The 18187-nt window shown below is 37.9% G+C and overlaps 1 protein-coding gene across 2 annotated transcripts in view; it reads left to right on the top strand.

The window, feature by feature from the left end:
* Positions 1-385: 385 nt before the first annotated feature.
* Positions 386-18187, top strand: part of LOC108242675 (gamma-enolase) — a 19867-nt gene continuing 2065 nt past the window's right edge. The window contains exons 1-12 of one of the 2 annotated variants that reach the window (XM_017427669.2): positions 386-692; positions 9560-9645; positions 9997-10092; positions 10509-10567; positions 11467-11536; positions 13059-13192; positions 13287-13378; positions 13945-14075; positions 14436-14633; positions 14724-14925; positions 16601-16709; positions 16897-16955. In XM_017427669.2, coding sequence (XP_017283158.1) covers positions 9561-9645; positions 9997-10092; positions 10509-10567; positions 11467-11536; positions 13059-13192; positions 13287-13378; positions 13945-14075; positions 14436-14633; positions 14724-14925; positions 16601-16709; positions 16897-16955 — 1235 coding nt within the window. In that variant the 5' untranslated portion in view covers positions 386-692; position 9560. Of the gene's footprint in view, positions 785-9559; positions 9646-9996; positions 10093-10508; positions 10568-11466; positions 11537-13058; positions 13193-13286; positions 13379-13944; positions 14076-14435; positions 14634-14723; positions 14926-16600; positions 16710-16896; positions 16956-18187 lie in introns of both variants that reach the window. The other variant, XM_017427670.3, reaches the window with a different exon arrangement.

The raw sequence follows: 18187 nt of genomic DNA, 5'->3' as shown, positions 1-18187 counted from the left end.
ATGAATAAATCTGAAAAACATTAAATTGAACTGGCTTAAATTTGACTTTTTATTTGAATTGAACTGGATAGATTTGAACAACAACTGGATTTAAAGGACTGCATTTGATCAAACACAAATTTAGTTTTTCTTTTCTCCTTTAGGTGAAATTTATGTCAGTTGTACCTGAATCTGAAGTAAAATTAAAAATCATCTAAACCTGTCAACTGTCCTTGTCACAAATATATATTTTTGTCCACAAAAAGAAGTTAAATTCCCAGATCTGACTTTGTCATCAGATTTGTGTCCTTTGCAGGATGCAGATCACCATTGTGTATGTGTGTGTGTGTGTGTGTGTGTGGTGGAGAAGGATGGATTATATAACAGTAGACACTTCAGCTGAACCCCGCTACATGCAGCAGAGGAACCGGTCCTCCCTTCATCTATTTTTTACCTCCTCTGTCAGACATCCAGCCTCTGAACCCCATCCTTATCTCTTCATCCCAACCCTCAGTCCTTCTTCTTCTTTTTAATTAACACTCCTCTTCCTCTCTCCATCTCCCCTCTGAGTCATCTCCCCTCCCCCCCTTTCGTCACACATCTCACCCCCTCCTGCTCCCCTCCTGTTTTCCTCCTCTCCCTCTCCTCGTCGTTCTGCCTCTCCAGTATTTTCTCGTTCGCTGTGAAAGGCAGAAGAGACACACAGGAGGCAGGTAAAGGCAGAAATTTTTCTCTTTACCTTTCCATCCAATCCAGAGGGGTTTGTGTCTCACCATCACTTTTTTTCATGTTTGGTTCATTGCAGGTTAGTGGAAGCTTGGTAGACAGGATGCAACGAGATGCAGCTCGTGTGTGTGTGTGTGTGTGTGTGTGGATGTAGGATGTTTTAGATGCATAATGATGCTGTGTTTCTGTGCTGTAGCTTCATGCATGAAATGACTGTAAAGTGTGTTTGTGGGCACAGAAAGAAACAATTGATCATACGTGTGTGTGTTTTCACTGTACAGAGTGTCAGTTTAAGGTGTCAGTGTGTGTGTGTGTGTGTATAACTGTTACAGCATTCAAAAATGCAAATGAAAGGATGAAGTAGATACCACAATGTATAGTTTAGCATTACGTGTGTTAGGATGAGGGTGTATGTGTGTGAGATGCAGATTTAGGTGTTATTCTGTGTCCTTGTGGCTGAAGCACAGAGGCTTGTTTTGCAAAAAAATGTGTATATGGCTTCGTGATTTCAGTGTGTTAGATTGTGAAAACATAGCTGACAGGAAAATGTGTGTGTGCCTGGGTGTCTGTGGGATTTAGCTACATGCTTTTCCTTTTGAAGCTTTGTAAAATGGCTGTCAAGTGTATGTGTGTTTGTTCATGTGAGTCTGGACTGCAGTAACATTTTCTCTGTTTGTGTGTGTGCGTGTGTGTGTATGCAAGTCCTTGGGATATGAAGAGTAATTGAGTTTGAGGATGCAGCAGGGAAATGTGAGAATATGTGTTGCTCAGAGGGTTGGGGAACTGATTGAATCATTTTTGAACACTCTAAGGCCTCCTCCTGCTGTAAAAATATCTCTGTGCAGACGAAAATGCAGAAAATCAATGCTGGGCCAAAAGGTGGAGATCACCTCTGAACTAACAATCAACACACAAAAGAAGAAGATCTCTAATATAAACTGTCATTTGTCATTAGCTCCAAACTTTGTTGCAGTTTTGTCTATTTTTGTCTTTCAGTTTTTCAGTCCAGGGCGGTACGGCAGGGCAGTGGTTTGGGTTGACTCAGTTGTGAATCTGCAGCCTTCTTGCAGGTTCACAACCCAATTCTGTAATTAAGAGAACTGCTTTTTACCAAACACACTGGTCCTTTTTGACGTCCTGCTGTCACCCTCCTGTCCTCAGCGCTAAGCTCGATCAGTTTCTGTCCTTCATCCTCCGCTGCCTCAGCCCCTCTTTGATCCCTTCTCTTTTTTTAATGTCAGCAAAATGACTTAAAATATCAGAAGCTCAGGTATTCTAACATTTTGCAATGACTGTATTTAAATCGTCCTGGTAAGTAAAGTGATTTAAAAAAAGTTTAATTGAACAATATAACTAAAAAGCAAATTTTGTGGTTATTCCCCAAAATGCTGTGAATTAACCTGAGTTATGATACATTAACCCCAAACTGTAAACTGTCAGAAATTGTTGTATTCTTTAAGTTAATAATGAAAAATCCATACATGACAGAAACTCTTTTGTTAAAATGACTCAAAACCACAAAGTTTATAAAGCTTACGCTCCACAAAATATAAAAAGAAACTAAATGTTACTCGTTTTAACCTTGTTTTCAGCATTTAAATGACAGGAATCTTTTAGATACATTCATTTGGTTCAGGGTTAGGCAAAGTCAAATTAAATCTGCAATTTATACTTTGAATCTTAAGTACAATGTTACGATTTCTTGCAAAGGAGACACCGAATTCTGTGTCTGTTTGTGTTAAAATAATGTGCAAACCTACTCTCATTTGTGTGAATTTACAATCAATTATAGTCTGGTTGTTGACAAATTAAAGGTGTGAGAATGTGTTTGATATCTGGATCTTTAACTCTCTGTGGGTGGATGTAAGTGTGTTTATTTGTGATAATTGTGAGTTAAGGATTCATGTGTCTTCATATGTGAGAGGGGGCTTCACTTCCTGTGTGTCATAAATGCCACAGTGAGCCTTCTGTTGCCCATCTTCTTCATCCTCCTCCTCCTCTCTCCCTTCATTCCTACATTTCTCTTCTCCTCTCCAGCCTAACATGATCATTTAATTATTTATCTGCCTCCTTTTTCTCTCCACTTCTCCCTCGCTCTGCCTCGTGTCCTATCGTTCTCCATTTCGTCCTTCATCTCTCTCGTCCTCTCTCCATCCTGGCCATTCTCCATATCCCTTCGGTTTTTTTTCACTGGATGCTTTTAAAGTCATGTTTCATCATGTATCCCCCCCCCNCTTTAACATTTTATCCTCCTCTATACATACTCCTCTTTTAGTTAATTCAGTCTTTAAAAGTTTAGTTTCTTAACTACCTGCAATGTTTGATAAACTGATGATTTAATCTCTGATTTTTGATTTATGCATTTTGCTTTAGAATTTTTTTCTTGGTTTTGCTGATTTTAGAAAGGCTTTCCAAATCATCCATTTCATTTGAAAATAAAATACAACAACATCAAAGTCAAAACACATTAAAAATTAAAGTAGGAAGTGTTTGATATGAAAATCTGATTGCAGAGAATAAAATTTAATATGAGGACAAAAGGCAAACAAAATGACAAACAAACAAAAACAACAACACACGTTTGTTATTTATGCAAAATAATCCTTATTCATTGTCATTTTGCTGTTAGTTTAGTTTCTTTTCAAGACTTATCATGTACCTGGTGGCTAGCTAACGGTGAATTCATGGTTAAATTCTGGAATAATTCAATGACTGCTTTGCTTTTTATTGTCCTCAAATGCTAATCAGCACTTCTGAACCTTGATGGCGGTTTAATAAAAAGCATTTCTCGTCAGGCAAACATTACGTGCAGCTTGTAGGCTTTTCAGTGTTGCTGCTGTGTTTTATTTTAGCCTGCTGAATGACAAACAATTTAAAACTGGAAGTTCTTTCAAAGGACTTGGTGCAAAATTAGGCTAAAAATCCTGAAACGCTCACAAATATTAACCTTCTGCATTGATGAGCTCTGAGTCAGTCGTTTGTTTGTTTTGTATGTGTGTGTGGGGGTGTGTGTTTTGGACACAGAAATAACTAACTTTATGCTCGGTGGTTGGATAAAGTCATGAATGCATGCTATATTTAACAAAGTGTCAGCATCTGAACCCTGAAATGGGTTTGATGCTAAGTTTTCATGTATTTCTTATTTTACTGCTGTTTAAATATGCATTTTAAAAATATGTTTAGTTTCAGTGAGTTATTTGAGGCTGAATTAAAAGTGTCATATTATATTTGTGACACTGTTAGTGAGTTGGGAGGGCGTTTAGGTCTTTCGTATCGAGGGTTCAGCCCTAAATCCAGAGAGCCACAGATTCTGGCTCCAAAAACCCAACATGGCAGCTTCAGATCCAGACATTCTGGACAATAGGAGAAAGTGAAGAAGCTTTATTAATCCTTATAAATGCCAGTGTTGTTTCTGTTCTTGTTTTTGATTCTGCACGGGTTTAAAAGCTTTAAATAATGTTGCTGTTTGCCATTTAGAATTTAGTGGCATGATGCCCCAACCATGGCGATTGTTTTTTCAATTTTTTTATTTTTTCATTTCATTTTTCTTTAGTTCTGTAAACTAAGGTAAAAACTTCTCAACCAAGCACCTCAGGTAATAAAACAAAAACAAATTTATACAAGGCTTCCAGTATAAAAACCTTTTAAAAGTAAAATAGGGTTACTTAAGTCTTCTAATATATTTTACTTCACACATCTTTTTCCAGGTGATTAGTCAAAGAAAACCTTAAATATAAAGTCAGTCTCCATTAACTGAACCATACTGACTCCAGTCTCAACAAATCAGGAGATCAGAGAGCAGCTTTGCACTTCAACATGAAATTTAATCTCAATTTCTTCAGATTTTGCTCCATTTAAGACTTTCCTTCCCGTCCTGCTCTTCTTTTAGTCTTATCTTATTTTCTTTATAATCAGTTTTAACCTTTTTTATTCTGTCTTTCTTTGCACTCCACCAACATGAAATTTGACGTTTTAAATTTTCACCATGTCTATACTTTTCCCTCTTCACTTTCCTGGTGTGACTTCATCGTTTCTCTCTTTTCCCTCCAACCTCAGCTGTCCTCCTTGTATTTTTTTTTTTTTTTTGAGTGCTGGTGTATTTCTGCTGAGCACTGCAGTCTCTGTTAGGTGTGGTTTGATGCATTCACGGGTGTCCTCCCTCCCTCCCTACCTCCTTCGTGTCGGCTGCTGCTGCTGTAGAGCTTACGTAACACACAGCAACTTGTACAAACAGCAAAGGGGAAAACAGAGGAATGAGATGAGAGTGATCATGAGATAATCTCATTGAGGTGATGACAGAACATGTGTTCATGGATTTGAGATGAATGTGCAAATCGCAGGAGGAAACTAACGCTTTTCTCTGACAAACACTGGAACAAAAACATTATCACTTCAAAGCATCAAAATTAAGCTTAACAACCAAATATTATTTAAAAAGGCACGTAATAGATGAAAAAAATCACAGGAAAAAACAAAACAAAACAAGGATAAAACCTTGCAAAAAGTCTCAAAACAAACAAAAAACAACATGTTTGTCTTGTTTCATGTCATTATTTACTGCAGAATTTTTGTGCAAAGATCTTCTGCTGTGCTGCTCCACCCTCAGGTTTAAAGACTCTGCAGTACTGCAGAATGGGGCCTTAAAAATGAGAACAAAATATCCATAAAATGAACGTTTGCCTGTAGAGAAAACCACCTACGCTTCAGTCCTCTTCACTCCCGAGTGGGTGGATGCTTCTCTGCACCGACAGCACCTCATCAGCCTTTCCTCATGCTGAGCACCATTTACACTTCTCACATTCTGCTGACCCTTTTAACCCCTCAGATGAACAATAAATGCAAGACCGGAATAAATTTGCAGGTTGTCAACACTGTACCAAACCTAGAGAACAAGGTTCAGAGCTGATGTGGAAAAGGTGGAAATAATTTAGAGCTAAAATAAGACTTCAAGTGAAAAACAGGTGCATAAAAAATAAAAAATGCCATAAATTATGCAAAAATTGAATAAATAACATGTTTTTCTTATAAAAACAAAAACATTATGTCAAAATACTTTATATTTTGTCATTATCTACTTCAGCGGTGTCCAATCCTGGTGCTGGAGGGTAACTATCCTGCAGGTTTTAGATGTTTCTCTGCTCTTCAGCAGGTCTTCAGTTCTGCAGGAGCCTGTTAACACACCTGATTCAGTCAAATAAGGTGAGTCAAAGCAGAGCAACAACTAAAACATGCAGGATAGTTTCCATCCAGGACCAGGACTGGACACCACTGATCTCTTCAGTACAATCAGAATTTCAAAATAGTTGGGATGTTGTGTAAAATGTAAGTTAAAAGAGAATGCAAAGATTTGCAAATATTGCAAACCCATATTTTATTTATAATGGAACATAGCAAACATGAAATGTTGAAACTAAGAAATTGTATCATTAAAAATAGATGTAATTTTAAATTTTCATATCAGAAAAGTTTAGACAGGGGCAACAAAAGGCTGTAAAACAAAGTGGTACAAACAGAAAACAGCTGCAGGAACATTTAGTAACTAATTAGATTAACTGGCAGCAGGTCAGTCAGAGGACTGGGTATAAAGAGAGCATTTTTTTAGAGGCTGAATTTCTCAGAAGTAAAAATGGGCAGAGGTGCACTAGTCTGCAAAAAATTAAAAAATAGTGGAACAATTTCAAAATAAAGTTCCTCAAAGGAAAATTGGGAGTATTTTGAATATCATCTACAGTTTATAACATCAAAAGATTTGAAGAATCTGTAGAAATATCTGAGCTCAAAGGACAAAAGGCTGAAAGTCAGTATTGGATGTTGGTGATCTTCTGCATTATAACCAGGTTCTGGTTCTGTTTTGCTCAGGAACACGTCCACAGATCATCTTCTGTAAACACAGTTCACCGTGCCGTCCACAAATGCTGCTTAAAGCTCTATCAGGCAAAGAAGAAGCCAGATGTGAACACCATTTGGAAACATAAATACTAAAGGGTAACAATTTATAGGAAATTTTGCAATTCTGCATGAAATTATGCATAAATTTCAAGGTTGACAAAAATTCTGTAATTTCTCAACAAAGATAATCTTATTCTAAAACTCTGTTGTGAAAGCTGATATACAATATTCATTCTGTCAAGGAATGCTAGACCTTTAATCCTTTTCTGTTTTTGGCAGTAACAATCTGTAACAATGACTTTGCATAAAAAATCTCTGCAGCTATCACCTGCAGCTTTATTCTTTAAAGCTGAGAGAAGAACACTTGCAAGATGCCAAGAATCTGCTCCTGTTTTACTGCTTTTCTTCTGAAATCACCTTTTTATTTTGCTGTACATTTAATTCCATTTAATGTCCAACATAAAAGAGGCTGCTTCTCCCTCCTACAGACTGAGGTGCCTTCCATCACAAGATTAAAAATGCATTCGTTCTCTTTGAGCATTTTACTTTTCTTTACCACCATGACATCATTAGGCCGCACGAACCTCCAAAGTAATGGGAGTTCTGACCTCGCAGCCATTTCACTTTGATTAATTCTCCCCTCCTCTGTGGGTGTTTCCCCCTTTTTCCCCCCATTGATATTCTGGACACGCTGCGATGTAACTGCAGCGACATGTTGAAAAAGTTCTTTCATGCTGTCCTCATCTCTTTCTTCAGTGTATGAATACTTTATCGATCTGCAAGCTAAATTTGTTTCGCAGATAGCTTGCAGAAACTTGGCATGGAGGCTGATCTTTTCAGCTGCACAAAAAGAAAGATGGAGGATCAGGAGAGTAAAAAAGAGGTCGTGTTTACTCCTTTTTTTCTTTTAGATTGCATTTGTCAAGGCAACATTATCTTTCTTTTTGAATGATGCAGCTAATACCTGAAATCTACAAAATAAATATTTGAACCAATGATTTCTACTTCACACATTTACACAAATGATGGATTAGGTTTAATAAAATGTAACAATAAGAATCAATGCACCTTAAAGAGCAAAGTATCCCTCACATTCTGTAAATCTACATACCATAATACAGCAAACAAAGTTCTTGCTCTCCATGTTCTGCATCACAACTCATAAAATCCAGTTGTTTCTGCTCGGAACGACCTCCTGCACAGCTCGTCTTTGTGGCTTGTTGCAGAATTATATCAGAGACAGTTTTGTATCCACTTTTTTATTGCAGAAAACTTGCATGCCACAAAAAATACCTGGTACAAAACACTAATTTATTTTATTTTATCACAAGTGAATGGTTTGAAAATGACAAAACAGATATGTTAACTATTTGAACTGATCTTCTTTTATAATATTATTATTAATTTAGATATGATAGATGGATAAAAGTAGTATCTCGATGAGCTGCAACTGTTAGGAGACGAGTTGGGGGCTCAAAATTGCAAAAATCGATGTGAATTTTCAGCTGCCGTGTAGCTGAACTCCTAGTGTTTGAGACCATGTGACCAGTGAGCCGTGTGGCAGCATTTTGAATGGCCACTTTTTGAAAACTGCATCTTATTTTTGTGTGCATGACTTGCAAAAGTCAAGCAACAGGGCTGTGTGCCTCTATGACTCACATGAAGAAGTTGAGAACTTTGCAAAAGTTGCAAGACATTCTGGAGACATTCTGGAGACATTCTGAAGACATTCTGGAGACATTCTGGAGACATTCTGGAGACACCATCATGAATGTTGTTCCTCAACTTACCACCTTAACACTGACACTGATTTGGGTGTCAAATATTTAACATATTGCAATGTTTGTAATGTTGAGATTGGTTATAAAATTGTTCTGCATAAAGGTTTCGAGTTCAACTGCATCGAGTTTAAATATTTATTTGATATATTTAAGTTTTTGTCGTCAGTGAATTCACTGTCTATGAAAAATCCAAATATATACGTCTAAGAAAAAATACTTTTACAGCTGTGAAAGAGCCCAATAAGAGAAAATAAATAGCAGCTGTGGCAATACAGTGTTGTATAAACTGCTGATTTTCTACAGCGTGGCGTTCTGATGCTGTGACCTGCGTAGGTGAATCCCTCTGGGACTGAGGTGTTTTTCTGAGTGTCGACTGGCACCAGAAGCTGCTTCCTGCCTGCATCAACGCTGGAAGAGTTTCCGACATCTTCCTCCTGGGAAACAAAAAGCAGCAGGAGTAAACAGCTCCAGCTGAAACCTGAAAAGTCGCTCTGAAAGCATCAACAGAGTGAACATATGTCGAGAAAAACCTAGAGCTGGAAAATTGCCAATTTCTAATTTATTCCCATTAACATAACATTAAGGGATTATTTCCCCACATAAGACAGTTTAGCTTTTTATGAACTATACTAACATAAATCTGACACACATTTAATATTTGGGAGTTAATATATGAGACAGCAGGAGTGAACAGTGTACACTTCTGGGCATCTATTATGAAGATAAGTAGTTTTAGCTATTAACAAAATTAAAGACCTGTTGATTTTATTATCCACATAAATATTACAGAAAAAAACAGTTTCTGGACAAATCCAGTCAGAATATAATGAGAAAAATCTGCATAATTTACAACTTCCTGTAAGATTTTTGTTTTTAAAAAGTGGAAATATATCAGCTGTGTGTGTGTGTGTGTGTGTGAATGTGTTTTAGACATTGCAGTCTTTAGTGTTTTCAGTGTAAAAATATTCTTTTTTGAGATTTTGCCTCTAGATTTGTTTTCCCTTCTTCCATCTTATTTCAGTGCTGGAAAGTATAAAATTAATTTACCAGTTTATTGTTTGTTTTAGTTATCAAACCTGAGCGTTTAAGAACATGTTTACCATTTGGGCTTTTATTGGATGCAGGATTTGTATGACTGACGATGAGGTCACTCATGGCGTCTCGTTCCTTCCTGTGTCTCTCAGGATGTCGATCGTCAGCATCGTTGCCAGGGAGATCCTGGACTCCCGAGGAAACCCCACCGTGGAAGTGGACCTTCGCACAGAAAAAGGTGCCTGCCTTTGAGCCTGTCTGCTGATCTCAGAGGAAGAAAATAGAAACAATCGTCATCACCTGAGAGTCTGCTCACACTTAGATATCAGAACATTTTCAGAAAGCATGAAGCAGGGCAACAAAGACACTGTTTCAAACACATCGAACTATTAAATTCCTTCATTGTCTTTATCAGCAAACCTCCCTGATATGTACTGGTACTTACCTGATACGTACCTGGTACTTGTATTATTAAATGACTTCTTACCCTAAACAAGCTGTATGTACCAGTAAGTTCCAGTACGTACCCAGTACGTACCAGGCTGTATTGCTGCCTGTTTTTGCTGCATTTTCACTTTGTGTCGTTCAGGTCTGTTCAGGGCTGCTGTGCCCAGCGGAGCGTCCACGGGGATTTATGAGGCTCTGGAGCTCCGAGATGGTGACAAGAGCCGCTACAAGGGCAAAGGTACGAAGACAAATCAACGCTGGTTTCCATTCAACAAAACTCAAAGTTATTTTAAATAATTTTGACCACAAATATAAAAACATAGACAGAAACACAACCTTGATAAATGACATTTTTCTACCTAAAAGCTAAATTCACATCTAAGATATAACATTTTCTGTTGTATTTTGTTAGTAAGTATTGAATAAATAACTTCTTTCATTTAAAATAAATTTTTAACCTTGTTAATGTGTCCATGTTATGGTTTAAATGCCTTAAAAGTAAAATAAACTGCAATGATTACATATAAATACATCTCGACCAGGAATAACATTATCAACAAACTATTAAATAATTTTCCATCCATAATGTTTTTAATCTTATGCCCTTATAAATATGTTTTAGTTTCATATCGTCTTTTTTTCTGTCTGCTTTAGGTGTTTTGAAGGCAGTCGGACACATCAATGACACCCTGGCTCCAGCTCTTATAGCCTCTGTAAGTCACCAAATGATTTATTATTCAGGTTTTTATGTTTCCTACAGACCCAGAACAAAGAGAACCAGTCACGCAAAGCCTAAATATTCTAAATACAGCAATGACTTTCTTTGTCTTTTAATCTTTAAGGTTCAGAGTTGCTGTAAAATGAAGTGAAACAAAGAGAGGGAAACAAACATTTTAAAAATGTATGTCAGATTTGATTGATGTTTGCAGAATATTCACCAAAAGTTCTGGAAATTTTGAAAATATAGTCCATAATATTGTAAATCAATTCCACTTTCAAAGCTGGTTTTCTTCTAAAACTCCTAAAAATTGCCGAGAGGTTCATTTTAATCACTGATAAGTATAAAAAATGAATTTCAGTCTTATAAAAATATGTTGCTTTATGTGCTGATTATCCAGCTCAGATGATAAAGAATCAAAACCCAACAAAAAACAAACACTGTTTTAGAAATGAACAACTAAATGACCAATTTTCAGCTTTTTATTGGATTTTATTTAAATTTATTTCTACGTTTTTAAGTTTAGTTCCTTGTTACTTTTGTCTTTTTTACTGTTTGGAAAGCATCAGTTGTTTTTACTTCCACTCTAATTGTGTTAAAAAAATGAGGTGAGGAAATATTACAGTTAGGATAAGGATAAGAATAAATTAATTGCTCTTTCAAAGAAGTGATGATGTTGCCGTGGCAACAAAGCAGGCTAATCTGACTCCTGAGTGACAGGAAATTAGAAACGCTTTGTTACAGAGAGCAGAGCAGAAACATGATGCTTTCTGTGGTGTTGTCATTTGCTGTTAGTGAAAAAGAAGGTGTCTATAAAAGTTTAATCATTGGGTCTGTTATAAAAGCATCAACTTGTGATGCAAAAAGAATCTCCATCTTGTTTTCTGTCTGCAGGGCATCAGTGTGGTGGAGCAGGAGCAGCTGGACAACACGATGATTGATTTGGATGGAACAGAAAACAAATGTGAGTTAAAACTCAACGGGAGCAAATTGTGATGACTAACACAACATCATCAGAGTCTACCAGCCAGCTGGAAATTTCCATGCTTCAGCTGCTCACACATTTTTTAAAAATACTTTCACCAAAGACTCATTTTTCACTGAGTCGTTTGCAGAGCAATAAGCTGCATAAATACAGACGGTAACAAGACAGACGAAATGAATTGCTCTTCCAAACAGGCCCTGGCACGGAAACTCACATCCCTGCTAAATAAATGCACTGTTATTTATTTTATCCCACAATCACGACAACTAATGATTTCAGGCCACGCGGTAAACAACCGTGAAAGTGATGTCGTTAGAGGAAATTAATATCAGTCGGTACAGAAACCCTGTCAGATTAAACTGCAGCTGAATGTGCTGAGAAAAAGAGATTAATTCATTCTCTCCATAAAAAAAACAAACAACTTTATACAGAAAGTCACAACAAAACTAATAGTCCTTTTATCTTCATTTTACTGCAAATTCTAACAAAGCTTTGTGCAGCTGCAGGAACTTATTTTAGCTCATTAACAGGTCTGCCAAGAACACACACCAAGTTACAAAAAGCAGCAAATTCAGGTAATGAGTGTTTACTGTAGATTTAAATGAAAAACAAAGATCTGACTTGTAAAAAAAATGAGACAGCAACAGAGTAGCAACACATAATACAACCCACAAGTACAAGGTCTGCATAAGATGAGTATCAGGTCCGTGTCAGGTTAACAAGTCACTTTATAAAACAGACCAGTATGTACCCAGTATGCACCAGTATGTACCCAGTATGTACCAGTACTTATTCAGTAAGTACTTACCAGGCTGTATTATGTATTGCTACCCAATCATAGTTTTTGTCTGGTTTTGATGAAGAGTTTGAAGGCATCACATTCTGTTCAGGAAATTTTAGAACTTGTGGGAAGATTTTTAAAAAGAAGCAGAAGTTTTAGGACTGCTGGTTCTGGGAAAATAGATTTAATATTCAGATAAATACTATTTACTATTATTTTGACTCTAATCTTTTAGTTTGAATTAATTTTAAAAAATTTTAAAGTGTAATTTTAGAAAATTCATTTGCAGAATTGGAAAAAAAAGTGCAAAAAAAAAGATAGGAATGAGGGTTTCCTTCAGACATCCCATCTCGGTCTTTACTCCTCCATCAAGTTACATCTGTATACAGTTTTTCAAAGAGATAAACTGGTTTGGATGTTTTTTGCAGAACAGTCAAGGATAATTAGTTTGATACATTTTGCAGTTTGTGTCTCTGGATGTCACTGCAGCCAACACAAATTTGTAGAAAGAATTAATATTAAGTTTATATATTAAACACTGAAGACAAAACAAGGAAAATCACGCAGGTCAAATGAAAAATAAAAAGAGAATAAATTAAATTTATAGTTCACTTTTGTTGCTTGTAACTAATTATCCCTCCTTTTAAAACTTTTATCACAAACACATTCTTTTTTTCCTGACTTCTGATGCTAATTCTCAGTATTTGACGTGTCAAACAGCAAAGTTTGGAGCCAACGCCATCCTGGGAGTGTCTCTAGCGATCTGTAAGGCCGGAGCGGCGGAGAAAGAAGTCCCTCTGTACCGCCACATAGCTGACCTGGCCGGAAACACAGAACTTGTGCTGCCGGTTCCTGTAGGTTGACCACATATCCTCAGCAGTACAGCAATAATAAAAGAAAGCTTTGTGATTGTTTTATTTAAAATCTTTTTTTCATCACCACTTTCAGGCCTTTAATGTGATAAACGGAGGATCTCATGCAGGAAATAAACTTGCCATGCAGGAGTTCATGGTCCTCCCTGTTGGGGCCGAATCTTTCAAGTAAGGATTAATCTTTAAAACAATTTTACGACACTTATAAAACAAGTGTGTTTGGGGTTTGTTTTTAAACAATTCAGCATATGAAAGTCTTCTAATTGTCTATATATTTAGGTTGTTTGGTTTCTAACTCTTAAAATCACAGATTCAACATTGCCACTTTTGTTTTCCTCTTTTTTATTTTCCAAAATATTAAACTTTATTTACAAATGTTTCCCCTATATGAGATGTTTCCAGTTCCTTTAAAATCTGTTTCAGCAGACTTCCTCTATTTTTGCCTCCTTTTGCTACTTTTAGCTGCCAGTTTGTTACTTTAAACTCTGTAACTATCCTTTTGCTTCTTTAGTTTTAAGTTTGTCTTTATAATTTTTAACAAATATTTAGCTAATTTTAGCTAGCGATTTGCTGCGTTTGGCTTTAACAACTCAAATTCAAAATATTCAGAAAAATTCAAGATAATTAATTCAGCCCTCAGCATTCTGACTGGATATTTACAGAATGCAATGCGATGCATTTTCTCTAGTTTCTTACCAAATTTTCATAGTTCCAGTCCCTGCTGTGTCCCCCAGGGAGGCGTTGAGGATAGGGTCCGAGCTCTACCACACACTGAAGGGGGTGATTCAGGAGAAATACGGCCAGGACGCCATCAACGTGGGAGACGAGGGGGGATTCGCTCCCAACATCCTGGAGAACAGTGAAGGTGAGTCCGTTTAACTCCAGTTTGTCTCAGGCTACATCCTTCTGCACAGGCAAGAGCAGAGATTCAGACTGAGAAGGAAAACAAAATGGTTTTTAAAAAGAAAAGAAGTTTTAACAGTAAATCTGACTTTTTACAGCTTAGTGTGAATTATTAAAATGTTAGATGAAAGACTCGCTTGACTTGAATGTGAGTAACATCTTTTAAATTTGCACAATAAAGGCAGTCATGAAAAAGTCCCTGCCTGTTTACTTCAGAACCTTGACATTCTGCAATGCTAAGGCCTTAAGTTTGTCCTTCTGAACATCTGTTTTTTACCTCATTTCCATCTGTTCTCCCTCCAATCCTCCTCTCCCTGCTCAGCTCTGGACCTGCTGCAGACAGCCATAGAAAAGGCAGGTTTCACAGATAAGGTGGTGGTTGGGATGGACGTTGCTGCCTCAGAGTTTTACCGTGAAGGCAAATATGACCTGGACTTCAAATCCCCCCCGGACTCATCGCGACACATCTCTGCAGATGAGCTGGCTGACATCTACCAAAGCTTTGTGAACAATTACCCAGGTGAAACATCACTGTTCTGATTGTCAGCCAATAAAACATGTTGAAAATGTTGCCTCAAAGTCAGAGTCATTGTTTCCTTTTCTCTCCCAGTGGTGTCCATTGAGGACCCTTTTGACCAGGACGACTGGGAGGCCTGGTCCAATATGACGGCCCAGGTTGGGATCCAGGTTGTTGGAGACGACTTGACAGTGACCAACCCAAAGAGGATAGAGAAAGCTGCTGAGGAGCGAGCCTGCAACTGCCTGCTGCTCAAAGTCAACCAGATCGGCACCGTGACTGAGGCCATTCAGGCGTACGTCTGCTTTGGTTCAGAATTATAACTCTAATTTTGAGAATGAAGAAGAGCCTTTCCTTTACAGCAGGGGTCTCCAATCCTGGTCCTCGAGGGCCACTATCCTGCATGTTTTCCTTGTTTCCCTGCTCCAACACACCTGATTCAGTGGTTAAATCACCTCTTCATGTTCTGCAGAAGCCTGTTAATCACCCATTAATTCAAATCAGGTGTGTTGGAGCAGAGAAACCAGTAAAACATGCAGGATGGTGGCCCTCCAGGACCAGGGTTGGACACCCCTGCTTTACAGGTACAAATATAAATATTTTAAGCTGCATTGTTAAGGCATTTAAAACATAAGGTTTCCGGTTCCTGGTTGCTTGCCCTACCTGTCTGTTGCTCTCCTGGGGGCTCCCTCCTATCACATTGTTTCTCCCGTTCAACAACAAATTGCCTTTCTGATGCAAGTCGTCCGGCTGCCTGAATCCGACCAGTTTGGGCTCAGCAACGACAAACTGAGCGCCTCTGTCCTAAAGTGCCCTGGAGTCCTGCTCTGAAGGATTTACAAGGTTTGACAAACAGCCTCGTTTGGAGGCTTGATGTGTCGCATTAGTCCTGCCCTGCCCTTTGCTTGAAAATAATACCCACACAATCACTGTGTACTAACATTTCCTGAATGCACATAGCTGTACACAATGTAAATTGTGATCCGTTGTGGCAGAATGTACAGTTCTGAAGATGTCACTGCATAACTGAGTGCTCTCTTCTTTGATAAAAAGGGGAACTATGTTTACCTCATGAAGATTTTGACCTTGGGTGCTTTAATAAACAGGTTCTCCATCTTGTGCTGCTATCAGATACACCTACGGATACATAAAACACACACAAACACACACACACACACAGAGGCAGTTTACATCCTGTCGGTGAGATGAGTTACATCCTGTCAGCCACTTTGACCTTGTTGTTGACATGACATGTGTTCAAATGTGGAAGACAATAAAAGACCAGAAAGTGACAGGAGGCTTTTTATGTTAAACAATGCTGCGCCAAGATGGGCTTTGTTGTGCATTTTAATCTTACAATTGGAGAAATCTTTGTGGAGAGAGGGTGTGTGAGCGTCATCAATCTCGGAGAAATTGTCACTCAGCTTTATGAAGCCATCAATCAGGAGCATGTTGTGAGATTACAGCAGCAGGAGAGAAGAAGGTGTGAGAAAGCTCTAATGACACAAACAGACCCGATGACAGGACCCGTGACGCATTTCATCCATCTCATAAAAGATCTTTAATCTGATACGTTCAGTAGCTCAGCTGGCTGCGTGGAAGCCTGAAGCATCAGGACGCATCTTCATTTTCACGTTGTTAACTTGTCAGAAGTCCTGCGGTCACAGATGAATCATAATATGATTAACGCACTTGTCTAAATTAAAAGTGGGATATAAATATATGCAAAGCCACAGTCATGAGTGAGCAGAGAGAAGGTGAATTTTAACCTCTCATGACATTGAAATTTGTTCAATTTAGGAAAAAACACATTCAGGTTGCATGTATCTGACAAATAAACGCTTTGTTCAGGCTTTCAGATAGAATTTAAAGGTAATTAGGATGTAGACTCCCTGTGTTAAATGTACCTAAAAGTGACATTAAACAATCATTTAACAAGCATTTCTGAAAGTTTTAATTTTGTCTCTCAGGTGCAAGCTGGCTCAGGCGAACGGTTGGGGTGTGATGGTGAGCCATCGCTCAGGGGAGACAGAGGACACCTTCATCGCTGACCTGGTGGTGGGACTCTGCACTGGACAGGTGAACACACACACACACACACACTCACAAACCAAAATTTTAGATGTTAATCATTTAAATTGAACTCAAACACAAATAGGCTACATCACATTATAACCACATTTTTTAAACCCAACAATTTAATAAAACCTTGGTTATTTTTTTCAAAAACATCTTGCTGTTCATTAAATTTCTGTCTGTTTTGCAGATTAAAACTGGTGCTCCCTGCAGATCTGAGCGACTGGCCAAGTACAACCAGCTCATGAGGTCAGAGCACAAAAACATTTCAGCTTTTTATCAAAACTTTACAGACCCTCATTAAATTACTGTTGGTATTCTTTATAGCAGATAAGCTCAATAAAGCTTAGCTATAAATTTGTATCCTGGATCTGTTAATAAAAGTCAGAACATCATCTATGTAAAGGTACTTTTTGATTAAAATACACAAAGTTAAAGAGATGCAGTCAGATGAACTGATGTAAAGCCAATTACTGGGAGGCTTTTAAATGAAAAGTTGCCACTACATCAAACTCTTAGTATTCAGCATTTCTGTGTCGGCTCTGGCTCCAAACCTGGCAGCAGCTCTGCAGTATCATCTCTCCTTTAGGTGCTTACTCTATTTTAGTGCTTGTAGTCTGAGCTAATTGATGTGACGGTCGACAGCAGGTCCACCTGACGTGTCCGAGCCAGTCAGCGTCTGGGAGGAAGGAAGTGAGGAGGAAAAGGCTCGGTGGGTTAATCCCGTCAGATTGCTGAGGAAAAACTGGAGAGGTGGAGGGTGAAAAGACTTACGGGAGAATTAACCAGTGATTAGTCATTTAAGCATCGATGTTCAGCACAGAACAGAGTAAAGCGTGTTCCCTTCCCATAAAAAACTGTCCCATTCTCAACAAGGAAGAGAATGTGTTGATGTCAGATTATTTTACATCTTCTCAACAAATCTCACAAAACGATTGAAATCAATCTCTTTGTTTTGCTTCCAAAAAGCCAAACATTTGTCTCTTTGTTACCAGCAGTCTGTTGCAAAGGCACAATTTGTTCCTGTTTATGTTTGTTGATTTAATTAAAATGACCAAGAATAACACAGTTTGACACATAACAGTATTTTAGCTTCAACAAGGTGATTCCCAAAGAACTGTTAGCAGAATATTTGTCATTTTGTCTCCTAATTTTTCATCTTCAGACCCACAAAATATTAGTTGCAGAGGTTTGTGACAATATACTTGTTTAAATTTGCAAACTTTGTTTCTAACCTTTTAAAACATGAACATAATTACACTTTGTGGATGTGTGGATGTGCCAAAACTTTCTCCAGCTGAACAGAAACAAAACTGAAGTTATTATCTTTAGACCTAAAGAGGAGCGAACTACAATCAATGCGCAGCTCCAGTTATTACAGCTAAAAACCAGCGATCAGGCCCGAAACCTGGGAGTAGTGATGGACTCTGACCTGAACCTTCAAAACCACATTAAGACAGTCACAAAGTCGGCCTTCTATC

This window comes from Kryptolebias marmoratus, linkage group LG5 (genome assembly GCF_001649575.2).
Source record: "Kryptolebias marmoratus isolate JLee-2015 linkage group LG5, ASM164957v2, whole genome shotgun sequence".
NCBI lineage: Eukaryota > Metazoa > Chordata > Actinopteri > Cyprinodontiformes > Rivulidae > Kryptolebias > Kryptolebias marmoratus.
This window is presented reverse-complemented; position numbering and strand designations above follow the sequence as displayed.